The following is a 17,903-nucleotide window of genomic DNA, read 5'->3' on the forward strand; positions in this document are numbered from 1 at the left end:
TATATGTATGTGTATGCATATGTGTATACATACATATACATATACGTACATACAGGGGCTCTGCTCCCTTACCCTTTCCTTTTCAATTTAGAGAGTTTTCATTAGATTTTCAAGATTCTAGGCAAATTCACTTTTAGCAGTTTTTGTTCAGGGTCCTCTATCCCTGGCTAAGGGCCCATAGTTCCTATATTTTAAGCCAGTGTCCTGAGAAGATTGGTTAGGATCGAATTTGAGAAATTACTCTGTGCTTTCAATGACCTCAAACTGCTCTATGTCATCACAGCCCATTGCTTTAATTTTCCCAGTTGTGCTCTAAGGCTGCATGTCATGGAACACCATGATTTCTGATGAATCAAAATGATATGTAGTCCAAAAAACAATGGAAAAAGACATGGGGGTGTAAATAAGCTGCAGTATGTTACCATTGATGACTTATGGGGAGAAATTATGTAAAAAGATAACAACCCAGTTAGCATAACAGCCTGTCATGCAGAGAACGAGAAAAAGTAGGGGGGCATCCCAAGTGGTATATTGGTCCACAAGAGATATTAAAAGAACCAGAGAAAACTTTGGGCATTATGGATTTTTAATGGAGGATTTCTGTAAAGACATGGAGGAGAATCACCCTGGATGAGAAAATTTGGAGAAGTGGTCATTTGCATTGATGGAGGGATACATATTACTAAAATCTTTTATCCCTCCAAATATCCAGGTATCCTCTTCACCAGCAGATGGAATGAGAAGGAAGTCAAACTCTTGTCCGAAACCCAATGAGCTAAGGCTGCAACTTGGAGCGGGAGGAGGCAGAACTGAGGACTGACCAGCCAGTCACATCCCCTTCCCCCTCCTCCATTCCCACTTCCCTTCTCGACAAGCATTCTCTTCCCCTCTCTCCTTACCCTAATGGACTGGCAGGCGAGGTCCACGCGCATTGGTGTCTTCCTGCCTTTCCCAACCGCTGCTGGTGGTCCCGCGCCCCGCGTGTTGGCGCAAGTAGACGCCCAGGATCGAAAATCATCGCCCGAGGCGCCTTCTTTAGCCTGGCCGGGCCCCTTAGGCTCTCAAAAACGCTTAGACCGGACGATCTGGGAGAGGGCCGAGGAACTAAAAAGGAATGGCAGGCTGTGGACCCACTCTCCCACCCTCGGGCTTCCCCCCTCCCCTCCCTTCCACATAACAGAGAATTTGGGGGGAGGGGAGGGGATGGTTTTTTTAATTTTTAAAAATTAGATGTTAGACGTTTTCCCCGCCTTTTTCTTAAGGGAAGAAGAGTGTTTTAGGGTTTTTCGGTTTTTGTTTAAACTATATATATATATATATATCCCGAGAGACAGACAAAGAAAGACAAAGAGAGAGACAGAGACAGAGACAGAGACAGAGAGAGAGAGAGAGAGAGAGAGAGAGAGAGAGAGAGAGAGAGAGAGAGAGAGAGAGAGAGAGAGAGAGAGATTTCTTTTGAAGGAGGATTAGCTATCTCGCTCCCTCTGCAGTTTCTGGAGCTCAGAAGAAAATCACTAACTTTACTTTCCCATTCTTCTTGTCCCTTGGAGGTAAGGCTCTCCGGGGGCCTCTCTGAGGATACATGTGAAGGAGAGGGAAGGTGGTTACCTGGATAGATGATAGGAGGGGATGGAATAAGTAAAAAGCGTCCTGGGGCAAATTGTCACAGAGTGAGGGGCTGGAGAGGAGTTTAGGAGTCATTAAAGCAAAAGGGAACCAGCTGGGTGAGAAGAGATGTGGAGGATCTCTGGGGCAACTAGGAGCCATGGATAACTGAGGAAGTACCAGCTAGAGTGGGTTGAAGTAGAGCTCTTTGAAGAGTCCAGTTTGAATGGTGATTTGGGAGAGCCTTGTCATTGGAGTTTTATTGCTAACAGATAATGGCCAGGGGGAGGTAGATAAATTGGAGTTACTGGGCATTCCAGAGATATGTTCTACCACTCACTGCCCTTTCTGCTCCCTCCACCCAGGCAGGTATGTCCCTACTTTTTGTAGTAGGCTGCCTTTTCTTCCCACTGTTTTTTACCATCCTTTGCTGGAGCCTGCAGAAGCATTCCAGTCTGCACATGGAGAAAAAGGAGGCGGTCTTGATTGCATCCAAGTAAGATGGTTAGGGTGAGGGCAGAGTCCAAGGGCTTAATGGGCATCAGATACCTAAGGAAGGATTTCATCAGGAGACTCTTCCTGGCTTTTCTATCTGGTCCCTTCCTTTTGTGAGGTATGGAAAGTGGGGTGGGGGAAAAACAACTATAAATTTGTCTTTGACCACAGAAATCCTGCCAAGATCTATTCAGAATAAAGGCACTTACCCCTCCAGGCATCAATTTCTTTTTCTGTATAATAACAGGGTTGGAAGAAATGATCTCTCAGATTTTTCTTACTCTAACTCTGTGTATGACCCTTTGATCCAAGAAGTCCCTACTGAGAAAAAAAGAAGTTTCCTTTTAAACTGAACCTTAACTCTATAAAATGTCTGAAACCTCAGTTCTAATCCTAACAACCCCTGTGATCCCCACCAACATGAACAATACAAAGCCCCGCCACTTCTAACTCCTGCCCTGACTAGGGGCATGGGTGTGTGTCTCTCTTCTAGAATTTGGTAGTTTAGGATTTGGGGGCAATCGTAGCCTACACTCATATCTCACCCCACCGCCACGATCCAGATAGAAAGAACAAATGTGTTCCTCTAAGAGGACACTTAAAATTCAGGGTCAAGCAACCATCTTTGCTTTAGGCCTGAGACTATCCAGAGAGCTGTGCCAGAAGCTGACCACTGGAGGGCAGCACAACATCTTGAATTCCAGTCTTTGCCTCGTTGAGGCAAAGGAGATGAGGGGCAGACTAATAGTGAAGCAATGAAAGGGACTTGGGAGGGTCTTGGGATAGTGAATGATTGGCAGAGGAGCATCAAGGTGCTATGCTGAGGCCTGGGGTAGAATCATGTTGTGAATTGGCGTAATGGGGGGAGGGAGGGTGTAAGGAACCACTGGGGAAGCAGGAGACCTGAGGGCAGGGTGGGACAGGATTAGAGATGAGGGGCAAAGATCGAGAAGACAGGTGTTACAGTGTGAATAGCACTGAACTGGGAGTCAGGAAATCTAAATTCTGACTTGGTCCCTATCAATGGGTTCATGAGCAAGTCACTTATCTTCTGAATCTCAGTTCCATCGTCTGAAAAATGGAAAAAATACTACTTTCACTATTTATTTTACAAAACTGTTGAGCCATTATTATTTCTACTACTACTATCAACTAGGTTCTAAGGGATAGAACTGAAGGCTTTGGCATTAGAACGATAGAGGGGAGAGAGTCAGGAGTATGTTTTGAGAATTTCAGAGAAGGAGGGTTTATCTGTTCCTTCATCAATTCCTTGCCCACCCGGATCCTCTCTCTCTCACCTCAATTTCCTTAACCTTAATCTCCAAGGACAAATCCTCCAGAGAAGAAGAGAGTGCCACCTCTGAGATAATAGGCCAATTCCCCTTTCTTCCACCAAAGGGAATTGCAGTCTGCAGTGTTCATATTCCTAGCCCTGGTCCCCCTAGAGTAAAGTCAGCTAGGGACATTATTTAAGGTAGGGAAGGAGGCAATTTCAGGCATCTTCTGAGTGCTGATAGAGAAATGGGGTCAGGCCTAGAGGTGGAGGGGCTAGGGGCTACCTCCTAGGTAATCTCAAGATCATAGGACTACCTTTTTCCAGGAGAGCAGTCCTCCCTTTCTTCCTATGATTCGATCAGGTCTGTGTCCCCACAAGCCCCCTCTGCCACAGCCACTGTCTCTTTAAGGGCCTCCCCCCCATCCCCCTTTCTCTGCTCCCCCCCATCTCTGTCGCAGCCGCTGAGGCTCAGAGCTGCATGGGGAGACGCTGCTGCAGGTCCGGTTTCTTGGTGTCTGGTCGGTGCTGTCGTTTCCCCACCCCTCCCCTGCCCACCCAAGCTGGTGACTCCCCATCCTTTCCCCCCCTCCCTGATCCCCACCAAGGGGGCAGGGGGTTGGGCGGCCTGGTCTATATAATGCCATGTGCCATCTCCGTGTCTGTCAGAGAGACAGCGTTGACTGTGGCAGTGTGAGGAGGAGGCGGAGGCGGGAGAGCAGCACTGACTGCTGACCCGTTGCCCATCTGCCCCTCCCCATCCTCCCCTCCACTCCCTGGCTTTCCCTCCTCCCCCTTAGGGTTGGAACAACAAACCCCCACCCCCTTTCTCAGGCCCTCCCTATCTCTTTGCGTAACCCCCCTACCTGCTCTGTCCCTTTCCCATTTGCATCCTCACCCTTTCTCTGTCCCCTACCTCTATCCCTGTCTCTCTCCTCTCATGGTATCCCCTCCCCTCTCCATCTCCATCTCTATCTCTCTCCATCCCTCTGTTTTTCCTTCTCCTCCCTCTCTTTATCTTTCCTATTCTCCTCTCAGGTCCCTATCCATTTCTCCCTTTTCTTTTTTCCCATTTTCATTTCATTCTTTTTTCCTCTTGTCCTTCCTGTTTCTATTTCCTCTCTCCCCATCCCATCCTCTTTGTGTCCCTCCTGTCTATATTCTTTCTTAATTCTTCTCTCCCTTCATCTCTACTTCTGTCCCTAGCCAAACCCCCTTTCTATCTCCTTCTCATCTCCAACTCCTCACAGGCCTCACCTTCCCCAGTCCTTATTGCTCTACTCATTCTTCCCCTGCCCAAATCCCTGAGCCATGATGTTGTCCCCGATGGTGGCTGGGGGGGTTGTGTTCCCGGGACTTTTCCTCCTTTCCAAGAACACGCTCCAGAGGCTGCCCCAGCTGCGCTGGGAGGAGGCCGACGCGGTCATTGTCTCAGCCAGGTAAACGGCTTCCTCTCTTCCTTTCCTCTCCCTCCAGCCCTTTCTCCCCATCTCTTGGGTCTTATGGGGATGGTGATGGTGGTGATGGAATGGGGAAGCTACACAGTTATAAAGAAACATCTCAGGTCATCCATATCTCTTCTCTGGACCCTCTGGACCCTTCAGGGAAGTAGGCACCCCCTGCAGTGATTCTTTCTATCTCCCTTCGCCTTTTCCTTTTCTACTGTTTCCTCTATTGCTCCAGAAGACCTCATCCAACCCTAATCATCTGGTCTCCTAGTATCCTGTCCCCCTTCCTCTCCCTCATTTTCCCCTCCCACCACTAGGAATAGGGCCAGCATGTGACTAAACATGTTTTGAAGACTAGGGGAACAAAGTGGAGAGCTGGGGGGGGGTGAGGGAAGGACAAGGAGGGGACACAGAAGTAAAGGATAGAACTTTAGAGGCACCTAAAATGGGGAGGAAAAGGTTAAGGGAAGGGGAGAATAAGAAATAAAAGAATGAGAAGGTAGGCAGAAGGAGTGAGGGACAGAGCTTTGGAGGAAATGTGGTGCCTAGGTTGCAAAGCTGTGAGGCCAAGCCAATGTGAAAGGCCCAAAAGTGTCCCCTTCTCTTCCTAGTTGCTGTCTGCCTAGGGGAGGCCTTATCAACATCACGTTTTCAGAGCTATCTCACTTCAAAATGATGTGCCTGATTTCCTCTCTTAAGATAAAGGGAAATCTGTTCCAACTTTCTTCACACCAAAACAGTAGAAGAAAGAGGCAAATGAGGAATGGGATCAGAAAGGTTCAGAAGTGAAGGTGTTGAGAGATTGGGGAAGGAGGTAAGATAGAGATTAGAAGATGAGCCAGAGATGGCTAGGTCAGGGTGTATGGGATCAGGTATTAAGGAAAACCTGGGGGATAATGTCCAAAAGATGCTCTGGGAAGAATGGAGCCCAAAATATAGTTCTATGCATTCAATATAAAGGAGGAATGGTAACACCCTACTCTTTTCTTCCATCCCAAACCTCTTCCCCTTCTTTTCCCTAGGCTAGTATCCTCAGTCCAGGCTATCATGGCCTCCACAGCTGGCTACATTGTCTCCACCTCCTGCAAACATATCATTGATGACCAGTAAGTGCAATGAGCTGACCTTTCTCCCATGCACTAGTGGAGTGGGTGGGACTCTCCCAAATCCACATAAGATAGTCCCTTCTTCCTCCAGTCCTCAATCTGGACTTGAGCAAGTTAACTACAACTGCTGCAACTCAACACCCTGGGATAAATTTAGTTTGTCCTGTTCTTAAAGGTCAGGTACAGGAGAAGAAAAGGAACTGGGGGACCAAGAGCTCATTCAAAGTAATTCTCAGTTCTCAGACTGCTCCCCAGATTCCATTAGCCCACCAGGACCTGAATAGCCCTTGGTTTTCAGCTCTTCTCCCTCCCCAGACTACATTCCCTCACCTAGGAACTAGGCAGTCAGATCCCCTCCAGGCTCAGATCTGGATCCCATCTCATAATTGAGGGGTCCAGCCCCAGCCAGACCCTTGCGTAAGGGAAAAAGTGCAGATGACAATATGCTAGACCTCAAGGGTCAAGGTGGTTGTGGGGAGAGTGGAGAGAGGCCGCAGTTTGGCACTGGCAGCTGCTGCAGTGCAGGATGTCTGCCAAAAGCCCTGGGCAATGGAAGGGGGTGGGGCGGGAAGAGGGCGGGCGGGAGGACAGCTCAAAAAGAGAGTAGAGTACAGCACTGTCCAGGGTGCTGATGAGCTGGTTCACAGTGACCTGGTGCTTAACAGAACTGTGCTACGATTCAAGTCAGTGCCTCATGTCTTGGGTTGTGTCTCACTTTCCTGAAAGGACACTACAACCCAGAAAGCACATTTTCTAGCTGATAATGACCTATTTGACTGCTAACTTGTCCCCCAACTCCATTTCTCGGAGTTCTTTTATTCATGACTTGTCTTTGCTCCATCTCTGTCCTCATCTCCTCTTTCTATCCTGTCCCCTTTTACAACTCTTTTGGCACCCTGCTTCCAGAATGATCTAGTTTCACCATACAATTTTCTCCAACACTCTTTATAGCTCATTCTTACAGTTCCTTCATTCCCTCTGTTTTATTCCTTCTCTCCCCCCTCCTTTAATCCTCAGGTGAATGGGAGGGATCAAGACTAATCCAGGGGTAACAGCTGTTCTTGCTTCTAGGTACCTAGTTACTGAGGGCTTTAGCAACGTGGGATTAACCCATTGTAGTCTGGTAACTTTTCTAGCACTTTCTGGCCCTCATCCTAAAATCCCACATTCTTCTAAACTTTGGTATTCTAGCGCTACCTCAGACCCTTATCATCTTTCTCTTCTTCTCCTGGACCAGTTTTATCACTTCCTATCCACTATTGTGCCCTTATCCTTCTGTCTCCTCCTCTTTGTTTCCCATCTCTTGTTTCCATTCTTGGGCTGTTTCTTTCCATTTCTTTTTCCTTCAGACAGTTTCTCCCTTTCTCTCTCACACTTCAAGGCCTTTGGCTCCCCAAGCCTTTAACTCTTGGTTGACAGATTGTCTTCCTCCTCTCCCCTCCCACCCCAAACTTGTTCCTTCAAAGTCAGCATACTGGCTTTCCTCATAGGACCAGCCCTCTGTTCTCAGGCTTTCTTCCCTGGGCTGCTTCTCTGTGGTCTTTGTTGCTGTTTCTCTCCACAATCACCCCATATTCAGTTCTTTTCTGCAGTTTCTGTCATATTGCCTTGGACTTGATTTCTCAACTGTTATCTGTGTCTTACCCTGGACTCCATCTCTCTGCCCCATCCCTGCTGACACTTGCAACAGGGTTGCAGTTCTATTAAGGTACCCAAGGCATTGATTCAAAGATAATAGTTACTACATTACTTATTATTTTTCCGATTATTTGAATAGTTGATCATTGTCAGGATATATAGAATTCTTCTCACTGTGCTCTTGGCATTCACTCCTCAGGGGCCAGGTTGGACTTCAACCTCCTAGAATTGTTACTATTGTTACTGACACACTCAGCAGAATTGACTCTATTACTGACTCCTTCTATGATCTGTCATGAAAATCATAGAATGTCAAACAACGCTGGAAGGAATTTTAGGGGCCATCTGATCTGACTCCTTTGCTGTAAAGGAATTGAGGAATTGAGGCCTTAGAGAAGGGAAGTCACCTGAATAGTGTCACACTGCCAGACTATGACAGAACTCAGGTCTTCTGACTCCTAGTCTAGATGTATGTGACACCATGCTACTTTCTGCTCTGACACTTTTGGTTATCCCTCTCCCCATCCTCTCTTAACTTGCTCACATCATCCCTTGGTCTATCTGAACACACCTATTTCTTTTACCTTACCTTCAACTATTTGGTCCACTCATCCTGGATATCTTTCTGACTCTCATTTTAGCATTCTGTCTTCATCTCTTGGTCTCCAGTGGGCCTCTTCTCTTGGTCTTTCTTGCCTTCTCGCACTCTTGCTATGTTTGGTCCCATAACTCTGTCTTTCTCTCTCTCTCTCTCTCTCTCTCTCTGCCCTGCAGACACTGGCTATCCTCAGCTTACACTCAGTTTGCAGTGCCCTACTTCATCTACGACATCTACGCTATGTTCTTGTGTCACTGGCACAAGCACCAGGTCAAAGGTCATGGAAAGGATGAGGGAGGGGCTGGCCCCCCAGGAGGCACTTGGGCTGTGGCCCGAGGTTACCTGCACAAGGAATTCCTCATGGTGCTGCACCATGCAGTCATGGTGCTGGTCTGCTTTCCACTATCAGTGGTGAGTTCCAGGGGAGTTGGAGGAAGGGTTGAAGGGACCCAACACCATGGTGAATTTTGCTTGGCATACTGAAAGTCACAGGGATGTGGGGGTGGGGGTGGGGGTGGGAGGGAAGCTTTAGCTGAGGGTAGCATCTGCAGGATGGGACCAGAAAGAGTTATTATTCATTCATTCATTCATTCATTCATTCATCCCTCCAACAAGCATTTATTAAGAAACTGGTAGGAGTTTCCTTACTGGGAGCTCCCTGCATTGATGAAATTACAGCTTAATATAGCCTCATGCTCCCAATGTGCCAGGCACTGTGCTAGATGCCTGGGATTCTGAGACAGAAACAAAAGTCCTTGGCCTTAAGGAGCTGATGTTCTTAAATTACTGTAGGCAACTAGCATTTCCTTTGCACCTAGAGGGTGGCTGAGGCCAGAAAAGGTGGGGCTGGGGGGAGATAAAATGGCTTCTACCCTGGGGCTAGAAAGAGGCAGCAAGGGAAGAAAGGAGCAGCAAGATGAGGCCACTGTGGTTACATTCTCTTGCCATTTTTCTCTCCTGTAAGGTGTGGCGCCAAGGCAAGGGGGACTTCTTCCTGGGCTGCATGTTGATGGCAGAAGTCAGCACACCCTTTGTCTGTCTGGGCAAGATCCTCATCCAGGTGAGGAAATAGTAGAGAGCAGAAGAGAGGGAGGGAGGTGAGGTTAGGTTGGACAAGGAAGTCTGCAAGGTACTGAAGTTACTTAGTGCTGGGGAGCCACGTGGGCTAATGAGAGGTCCCCATGGAGGCTGAGAGAGAGAGCTCTGTGCTCTACTAGAGTCCCTGAGACCTTCAATCCTAGTTCCCTTCTGCCTCCTACCTTGCTTCCATGCACTCTGTTATCCAATAGAGTGGACGGAGAGAGGGGGGAAAGGTGTGGGGGCTAGGCCAGGATGATCCTCACTGTTCCCTTCATCAAGGTCTCCTCCGTACACTCCATCCCCATCCTCATCTGCTCACACTCTTCTCTCTCTTCCCCCCCAGTACAAGCAGCAGCACACCCTGCTACACAAAGTGAATGGCACCCTCATGCTGCTGAGCTTCCTGTGCTGCCGAGTGCTGCTCTTCCCCTACCTGTACTGGGCCTACGGGCAGCACGCAGGCCTGCCTCTGCTCTCCGTGCCCCTCAATATCCCAGCCCATGTCAACCTGGGGGCCGCCCTGCTGCTTGCTCCGCAGCTCTACTGGTTCTTCCTCATCTGCCGGGGGGCGTGTCGCCTCTTTAGGCCTCGGGGACCCACTCCTCCAGCCCCCCGCCAGCCCCCGGGACTGCACGATGGGCCCCGGGACTGAGGGGAGGGAGTGGGTGGGGGCACCTACTTCCTCCAGGAATTGGGCTGGGACTGATGGGTAGAGATGGGGACCAGGGGCCTCTCCAGTGGTCCTAGGCCTGGAGGATAGGGATGGAGAAATTGGGGGAAAGCTTCTCCCCATAAGGCGATAAAGGGAGCAGGCTGGTAGGAAACAGCTACCTCTCTTGTCCCCAGGGTGCCTGGGACTGAGGGACAGAGGGTTTGGAATGGCCAATGCTCTCCTTTGTGTAGGGACTGGGAAAGTGGAAATTAGGAGGCACCCTCCTGCTTATATAACTCCAGGGATACCCTTTTTTTCCAACTGTAATCTGCAGGGGGCCTAGAGGAGGGAAATTAAAGAGGAAGGTGCCGTATTCCACAGCAATTTAGGGTAGGATGGGTTAAGGGGGAAGACTAACAGGAATTATAGAGGATCAAGGAGTAAATAAAGTAGGGAAGGGCCCTCTCCTTTTTGCCGAGGACACGCCTATTTCCCTTCCCCATATGCTATAGTCTAGGGGAAGGCAGCTCCTAACCTCATGCATCCCTCTGGCTGGGAGAGGTACCCCTAACCTCTTTGTGTCTCACCAAGGGATAGGTTGGCTACCCCTTAGAGCTAGCTAGCTCCTCTCCTACACAGGCAGCCCAGCATCTCTCCAGACCCTTAGGGATTTTATTTATTTCCCCAGGTTTGTATTAGTTTCTTATGGGGAGGCAGACGTCTACATGCCACACACCACCACCTGGCCCAGCCTCTCCAGTGCTGAGTGCTCCACCTGGGGGAAGCTGGGGGGAGGGGCTCTTGCGCTCATTCCTTCAGGCTGTGTAATTTGGCCTTCTTGCCCTCTCTCACCTGTCCCTGGTGCTACAGACCTCTTGAGGCTTCCTCCAGATCCCGGAGCAGGGGGAACCTTGGGAGGCGCTATATAAAGACTGCTAATAAAGATGAGATCAGCGTGAATGCCACTAGGACCTCATCTCAATTATTGGGGGAGAGGGGAGGGAGGAATGGGACACTTAAGTTACTAAAGAGAGCAGAAGCTGGGGAGATAAGGCATTAGAGTTATGGGAAGAAAGAAAACATGCTCAGTAGAATAGCCATAGTAGGGAATGAGTAGTTTTTATTTAGTAATTTGTAGAGGGGATGAGTTTAGGTTGTCATGGAGCTGTGAGCAGAGATGGATTGTCCATCTCCTTAGGACCCTCTTTGGCAACTCCTGCAGAGCGTAAGAATGAATTATAGGTTAAGAATACCCATCGCTCCCTTCCCCAGCCATGAGTGATAGGAATCCCTTAGAGTAGGCAACAGAATGAGGTTGGTGGTATTGTGGAAGAGTTGAGGGTCCTGGGTGGGTGGCAGGGCCTTACATGTGGGTGCAGAACTGGTAGAGGATGGTGATAAGGAGGAGGATGAATGAACCAAACAATATTTGGTGCAAGAACCTGGATTTGAAGCCTATTTGGGAGAGAGGAGGAAGATTTAGATTTTAAAAACTATACTTTGGAGTCAAAAAGACCCTGGTTCACATCCTTCCTGAGCCAGGCAAATCACTCTCTGAGCCTCAGTTTCCTCATATAAAATGGAAACCTTAAAGTGTTTTGCAAATATCAGATTTAGGGGCCATGTTACATTTTTCCTTTTCCCCACTGGCACATTCAGGAAAAGTGGGGACAGGGACGGAGATTATTGAGGAATAATACCAGCTCACATTCACATAGTACTTTGTATAATTTCCATACTTCTTGCCCCACAACAACCCCTTGGGGCCAGTAGTAACATCTTCATTTTGTAGATAAGGAAACAGCTTCAGAGACATAATGTGACTTGCTTACACTGTAGCTAGCTCCCTCACTACACCATAGTCTGTGGGAGAATAACCTCTTGTCCTGAGGCCCGAATTTCTGAGGTTCAGAAAATAGGAGCTTCTCAAATCCCCCCACCTGAATCTGAAGTGAAGTAAACAGGTTTCTCTCCAATGAAGTTGGAGACAGCCTGGATTTTGTCCCTGGCTGAATCTGGGTAATCAAAGAAGTTGGGATTATCTTCAAGAAACAGAGACCCTTGTGGAGCCACCTTCATGGAATCCTGGGGATGAAAGGCTGGAATCCAAGGGAAAAAATCAGCTAAAAGTGCACCCCACCTTGGAGGTTGACTTTTATCAGCAAATATTACTGCAGTAAACACTTAAGGGGACTGACCAAGTCATTGAGCGCTCAGGGTTGGTCAGTTGTCCTAGGATGGGGCATACCTAACAAAACTAGCCTATTTGTTTCAGATAAGAGGGCCTCATATCGGGACTATAAGTTCTTGGGTACAAATAAGGTCCCCCTGTTACTTCAAGGTCACTTCAGTGGTCCTATGGATCAATCATCACCCTCAGACTGGTGAGTCTCTATACCAGGCACCCCCACATTTCTTTGGGACAGCTCATCTGGAATGAAGGAGCAGGGTCTCCACTGGAATTGGAGGTCACCTTTCCCCCACAGAAGCTCATATTATTGCCCAATTAACCATTAATATCTCCTGGGCTAAAAATAAGGGACTATATCTCTTTCCCTAATCCTCTGGATTCCTCAGATAGTACCTTCACCCACTATCTGAAGCCAGTTCTCAGTTTCCTAGGTTCCCTACCTGCTCCCGCAGCCCATACCCCTGTTAGACACAGCCACAGCCACAACTTCATTTTCCTTCCACTCCAGTATTATTACCACAGGAGATGTTTCATGATGTCATAGATGATTCTAGGATGTTCCACCCATGACTTTCTAGTGTGTGAGTGGGGGAGGTCAGTTCTGAATCATGCTCAGACAGGGTTCTGTTTTATTTCTCCCCTTTCTCTTCCTTCCCTTCAGTTAGGGCAGGTTTTGTTCCCACTAAACCAACTGAAACTTTAATCTCCAGAGCCTGGTAACCACCAAAACAAGAGAAGGCTTTTCTCATTATGGTTCCCCTTCCATTTTCTCTCTTCACCTTAGGGACATCAAGAATATTCTCCCTAACAAACAGCTCCTGACATAGGAGCTAAGGGGAAGGTGATCTTTTGACTGCTTATTTAGAAACCAAGAGAAATGTTTTCCTACCAGATGGTAGTGGTCTCCCAGAATCTTTCACTGAAACCATCCATGCCCATTCTGTTCCCATAATAGCTGGAGTTGGAAATTGACTATTGGATTCTGTGAAGAAAGCATCCAGTGGAAATGGTGAAAAAATTAGGGAAGAAACAAGCACCTCTACCACCACCACCATCATGAGACACCGGGGTAGGGGATGGCATATGGTCTAGGAAGTAGGAGACTTGGAGTCAGAACAATTAAGTGTTAATCCGGCTTCTACCTATGTGACTTTGGACAAATCCCTTCTCTTCCCTGAGCCTGTTTCCTTAACTGTAAAATGAGAGGGTTGGACTCTTATGGTTGGATTTCTGTGCTCCAGACCTCTATGATTGTGACTTCTCTTTTGTATGCATATCACTATCACTTAGCTAGATGCCAAATTTATGCAGGAGTCAGGCAATTTCTGTGAGTCTCAGTTGATTCACCTGTAAAAATAAATCGAGTGTTACCCTAGATGCTTTCTATAAGCTTCCCTTCTCCCTTCTGCCCCCCCCCCCCACACCATGGTGTACATTGTGAATCTATCCTTCCTTAGCTCAAGGTAATACATCTCATCATAGGGAGTGATGGCCTCCTACACCATCCAAGGAGACCAGACATACCCCAGCTAAGCTTGTGTTCCCTCATTAGGTTGCTACTCCATCCCCTACTTTTAGTGACCTCTCCAGGGATCCTTGTGAAGACAAGGCAAGGAGGTTTCATGTCAAGGTCCCCCTGGTACTTCTACTCAGAGTTGTAACCTGGATTTCCCCAGGATAGGAAATGTGGAGGGGGGTGTGTGTGGGTGTGTGTAGATTACTTCTCTGCCCCACAGCAGTAGCTGTTCGTTGCTTCTGCCTAATACTGGGGGCAATTTCTCTGCCCCCCTATAGCAGTTTAGAAACTTTATAGTACAGCAGTACTTACTTCCCCTTAGGTCAGGCTTCCCCAACCCCACCAGATGTAGAAACTCTTAGCTATAGTTCTACTCCCCTTCTAATTGTTCACCTTCCTCCCCTCCTCTTTCCTTCTTTCCTTTCCTGTCCTCTCTGCTCTTCACACAGTCTTCACTGCAGAAATGTTGGTATGGACGGGAAGGTTCCAGGGCATCTGATGATTACCTTTCAGGAGCATTTAATAAGAATAATAACAGTAGCAACATTTATATAGCACCTGCTATGTGCCAGGCACTGTGCTAAGTGCTTTACAAATATTATCTCATTTAATCTTCACAACAATGCTATGAGCTAGGTGCTATTATCTCCATTTTACAGTTGAGGAAACTGAGGCAAACAGAAGTTAGGTGATTTGCCCAAGGTCACACAGCTAGGAAATGTCTGCAGCAGTATTTGAGCTTAGGTCTTCCTGACTCCAAGACCAGTGTTCTGTCCACTTCACCATCTAGCTGCCCATTTAGCCATCTTCAAAGCATTTACCCGACCAAACCTCCCTTTTCCTCACCAAACCTCCCCCCTCCTGATATATATTGGCATGTCTCCTTTCCCCAAGACCTCTCCTAGTCTTTCAAATATAAAGGTTTGCATTTGCCCCCTCTTTTGGCTTAGAAAATCTAGGTCCCTTTTGATTGGCAGATGACTTTGTCTGTCAGACATTCTCCAACACAAGGAATTAAGTCATTCTCTCACAGCCTGAAACGTACTCCTGGGAGGCAGCAAGATACAATGAAAATGCATTGAACTTGGAGTCAAAGGGCCCGGGTTATAATTCTGGCCCTGTCACTCACTAGCTGTGTGGGCTTGGGCAAGACACTTTGATTCCTTGGGCCTCAGTTTCCTTATCTGTAAAATGTCATCTAGTTAGACTAGATGAAACGCAAGGTCCCTTCCAGCGCCAGAGCTTAGTGCTAAGCACTCAGGGGAACACTTACTGTGGAAAGGCACCCACTATTCTTACCACCACCAACTGCTGACCAACTGCCATTGGCAACTATCTCTACGATCTCCCATACCAGTGGTTCCAAGCCAACACCCTCAGTTATCAGCCAGAGAAGCAACTCCTTTGGGAGAACCCTGCTAACTACCTGTCACTACCTGCCACCAATAAAGCAAGCAAGCCAGCTTAGCTGAATCAGCAAACCACACTAAGGGAGAGATGAGATGTGGTATATGGCAGGGAAATCAAACCACTGTCACTATTTTAACCATCACCTCTTCTTATACCCAATGAAGACATCCAAAGACACTGAAGCCTACAGCATTGACCACTGGCCCTTCTTCCAACCAGGGCCCTACAACAAGCAGTAAGGAGAGCAATCACTATGGAGGAGGGCCCACCTTCCTTGACACCAACATCAGTGGTTGACTGCTTGCTGCTGATGGACATGAAAGCTCAATAGCTCCAGCAGTGGCAGCACCCCTCAGACCACCTGGATTTGTTGCCATCATTCTGGGAAAAACCCCTGCAGAAGATGGAACCTGGCAACTGCATCTGTGGATGCCACAGCCCTGACTACTAAATAACCACTGCTAGAATTAACACTGACCCCTATGCTGACTCCCATAAAGCTTCAACACTAACCCCCAACACTTACCTACTATATAAACCCAATGCTGACTTCCCCACAGTAAACCCAAACTTTGAACCCTGTTATCTAACACTGACTTTTCCCACTGACCCCTGTACTAACACTAACACTGATTTTTCCACACATTGATCACTTATACTGAGCCTCCATATCTATTCTCCTCCCCTTTTTAGAGGTATAGCCAAAGACCTATCATTCCCTATTTCTGTCAAGGGCACCACCATCCTTTTTGTCACCTAGGCTGAGAAGCTTGGTATCATCCTCAACCTTCATCCCATGTATCTAATCAGTTGCCAGATCTTGTCATTCTACTCTACAACATCTCTTGTGATCTTTTCTCCACTCACAGGGCTACTGCCTTAGCCAAACCCTCAACGTTCTCGACTAGACTATTTCAACAGTCTTTTAATTGGTCTCTTCCTCCTCCAGTCCATCCTATACGCAGCTACCAAAGCAATTTTCCTAAAGCGTGGGTCCAACCTTGTAACCTTGCTAATCAATAAACTCCACTGGCTCCCTCTCTCCTCTTGGATCAAATACAAACCCCTATGTTTGTTATGAATGAATGAATGAAGCATTTATTAAGCACTTACTACATGCAAAGCACTGTGCTAAATGCTAATGATACAAATAGCTCATTTAAAGCTCTTCACAAGCTGGCTCCATCTTACCTTTCCAGCCTTATTACACACTAATTTCCTCTAGCTGGGAGGTGAAACCAAGATGGCAGAATAAATGAAGGGACTTGCCTGAGCTAAACTCCTCCAAATAACCTTTAAATAATGCCTAAAAAAATTCTAGAGCAGCAGAACCCACAAAAAGACAGAGTAAAACAATTTTCCAGCCCAAGAACATCTTGGAAGGTCTGCAGGAAAGGCCTGTCGCACCAGGGTGAGAAAGGAGCACAGTCCAGTGCAGGCCTTGCCAATGCATTCCAGGCCCCAGCAAACCAGGAACAGGCCTTGGGAGCCACTGAATTAGTAGCAGCAGCAGCAGCAGCAGCAGCTATTTCCAGAGCTCTCAGCCCATAGACTATAAGGGAGTCAAACAATTGGTCACAAGATTACATGGGTCTCTTTGCTAGCACTGAGGCAAGATTCTGTTGCTTTGCCCATACTCAGATCTAGGTCACAGTACTGGGTGGCAGTCTCAGGGTGAGAAGCACTAGCACACCAGAGCTTGTTCTCCTCACAGTTCCAGGGAAGAAAACAGTGCTTGTGGTCATTCACAGACCAGAGCACAGGGCAGGAGAGTAGTGTTTCCTTATGTTTACTTATCTCCTTAGATCACATCACCTAGGAAGAACTGAAAACTGACAGGTCCCTAGAAGTATCTCTGAAAACAGCTGCACAAAACCCCTGAAGCTTGAGACAGTGTACCCTCCACCCTGGAAGCAGAGCCTTACTTTAACAAAGAGTTAAAGGTCAAGTAATAGGCTGGGCAAATGAGCAAACAACAGAAAAAAAATTCTGACCATAGAAAGTTACTATGATGACAAGGAAGATCAAAACACATGCTCAGAAGACAACAAAGTCAAAGCTCCTACATCCAAAGCCTCCAAGAAAAACACAAATTGGTCTCAGGCCATGGAAGAGCTCAAAAATGATTTTAAAAATCAGGGAAGAGAAGTAGAGGAAAAATTGGGAAGAGAACTAAGAGTGACGCAAGAAAATAATGAAAAATGATTCAACAGCTTAGTAAAGCAGCACCAAAAAATACTGAAGAAAATAACACCTTGAAAAACAGACTAGGCCAAATGGCAAAAAGAAGTACAAAAAGCCAATGAGGAGAAGAATGCCTTAAAAAGCAGAATTGGCCAAATGGAAAAAGAGGCACAAAATTTCACTGAAGAAAAAGACTCCTTAAAAAATAGAATTGGCCAAATGGAAAAAGAGCTTAGTGAAGAAAATAATTCCTTAAAAATTATAATTGGGCAAGTGGAAGCTAACGACTTTATGAAAAATCATGAGACAATAAAACAAAATCAAAAGAATGAAAAAAAAATAGAAGATATTGTGAAATATCTCATTGGAAAAAAACAACTGACCTGGAAAATAGATCCAGGAGAAAGAATTTAAGAATTATTGGATTACCTAAAAGCCATGATCTAAAAAGGAGCTTATACATCATCTTTCAAGAAATTATCAAGGAAAACTGCCCTGATATCTAGAACCATAGGATAAAATGGAAATGGAAAGAATCCACCAATCACCTTCTCTCCCAAAATGAAAACTCCCAGAAATGTTGTAGCCATATCCCAGAGCTCCCAGATCAAGGAGAAAATATTGCCAGCAGCCTGAAAGAAATAATTCAAGTATTATGGAGCCACAGTCAGGTTAACACAAGATTTAGCAGTTTCTACATTAAAAGG

The 17,903-nt window shown here is 46.9% G+C and overlaps 2 protein-coding genes and 1 long non-coding RNA gene across 4 annotated transcripts in view; 2 read left to right on the forward strand and 1 right to left on the reverse strand.

Moving 5' to 3' along the window:
- The window catches only part of LOC110221924 (uncharacterized), a 32,663-nt gene extending 31,267 nt beyond the window's left edge, over window positions 1-1,396 (forward strand). Inside the window, exon 3 of the long non-coding RNA XR_013485903.1 lies at window positions 713-1,396. This is a non-coding gene — a long non-coding RNA (uncharacterized LOC110221924). The remainder of the gene's footprint in view (window positions 1-712) is intronic.
- Window positions 1,397-1,477: 81 nt separating this feature from the next.
- Window positions 1,478-10,860, forward strand: TLCD3B (TLC domain containing 3B). Of its 2 annotated transcripts, XM_021006904.2 has the most exons (6): window positions 1,478-1,550; window positions 1,971-2,101; window positions 5,844-5,927; window positions 8,340-8,574; window positions 9,128-9,223; window positions 9,587-10,860. In XM_021006904.2, exons 2-6 carry the CDS (start codon window positions 1,977-1,979, stop codon window positions 9,893-9,895), a joined length of 849 nt encoding a protein of 282 aa, XP_020862563.1. In that variant the 5' UTR covers window positions 1,478-1,550; window positions 1,971-1,976; the 3' UTR covers window positions 9,896-10,860. The 2 variants fall into 2 exon arrangements, with proteins under 2 accessions (XP_020862563.1, XP_020862561.1); XM_021006902.2 differs by lacking the exons at window positions 1,478-1,550; window positions 1,971-2,101 and adding an exon at window positions 3,027-4,812.
- A 144-nt stretch (window positions 10,861-11,004) lies between these two features.
- On the reverse strand, window positions 11,005-12,588 carry CUNH16orf92 (chromosome unknown C16orf92 homolog). Its single transcript, XM_021006917.1, has 4 exons — window positions 12,527-12,588; window positions 11,836-11,994; window positions 11,263-11,350; window positions 11,005-11,111 (listed from the first exon to the last, which is right to left on the reverse strand). The coding sequence occupies exons 1-4, from the start codon at window positions 12,576-12,578 to the stop codon at window positions 11,090-11,092; spliced, it is 321 nt and encodes a 106-aa protein (XP_020862576.1). The 5' UTR covers window positions 12,579-12,588; the 3' UTR covers window positions 11,005-11,089.
- Window positions 12,589-17,903: the final 5,315 nt, after the last annotated feature.

This window comes from Phascolarctos cinereus, unplaced genomic scaffold, assembly GCF_003287225.1.
Source record: "Phascolarctos cinereus isolate Bilbo 61053 unplaced genomic scaffold, phaCin_HiC Scaffold_4;HRSCAF=312, whole genome shotgun sequence".
Classification (NCBI taxonomy): domain Eukaryota; kingdom Metazoa; phylum Chordata; class Mammalia; order Diprotodontia; family Phascolarctidae; genus Phascolarctos; species Phascolarctos cinereus.

Coding starts and splice junctions, on each gene's coding strand:
- CUNH16orf92 (XM_021006917.1), bottom strand. CDS start 12,578: ATGAAGTTGTGGCTGTGGCTGTGTCTAACAGGGGTATGGGCTGCGGGA. Junction 11,995..12,526: donor GGTATGGGCTGCGGGAGCAG/GTAGGGAACCTA, acceptor CTTGGATTCCAG/CCTTTCATCCCCAGGATTCC. Junction 11,351..11,835: donor TTACTTCACTTCAGATTCAG/GTGGGGGGATTT, acceptor TCTCCCAAATAG/GCTTCAAATCCAGGTTCTTG.
- TLCD3B (XM_021006902.2), top strand. CDS start 4,685: ATGATGTTGTCCCCGATGGTGGCTGGGGGGGTTGTGTTCCCGGGACTT. Junction 8,575..9,127: donor TCTGCTTTCCACTATCAGTG/GTGAGTTCCAGG, acceptor CTCTCCTGTAAG/GTGTGGCGCCAAGGCAAGGG. Junction 9,224..9,586: donor TGGGCAAGATCCTCATCCAG/GTGAGGAAATAG, acceptor CTTCCCCCCCAG/TACAAGCAGCAGCACACCCT.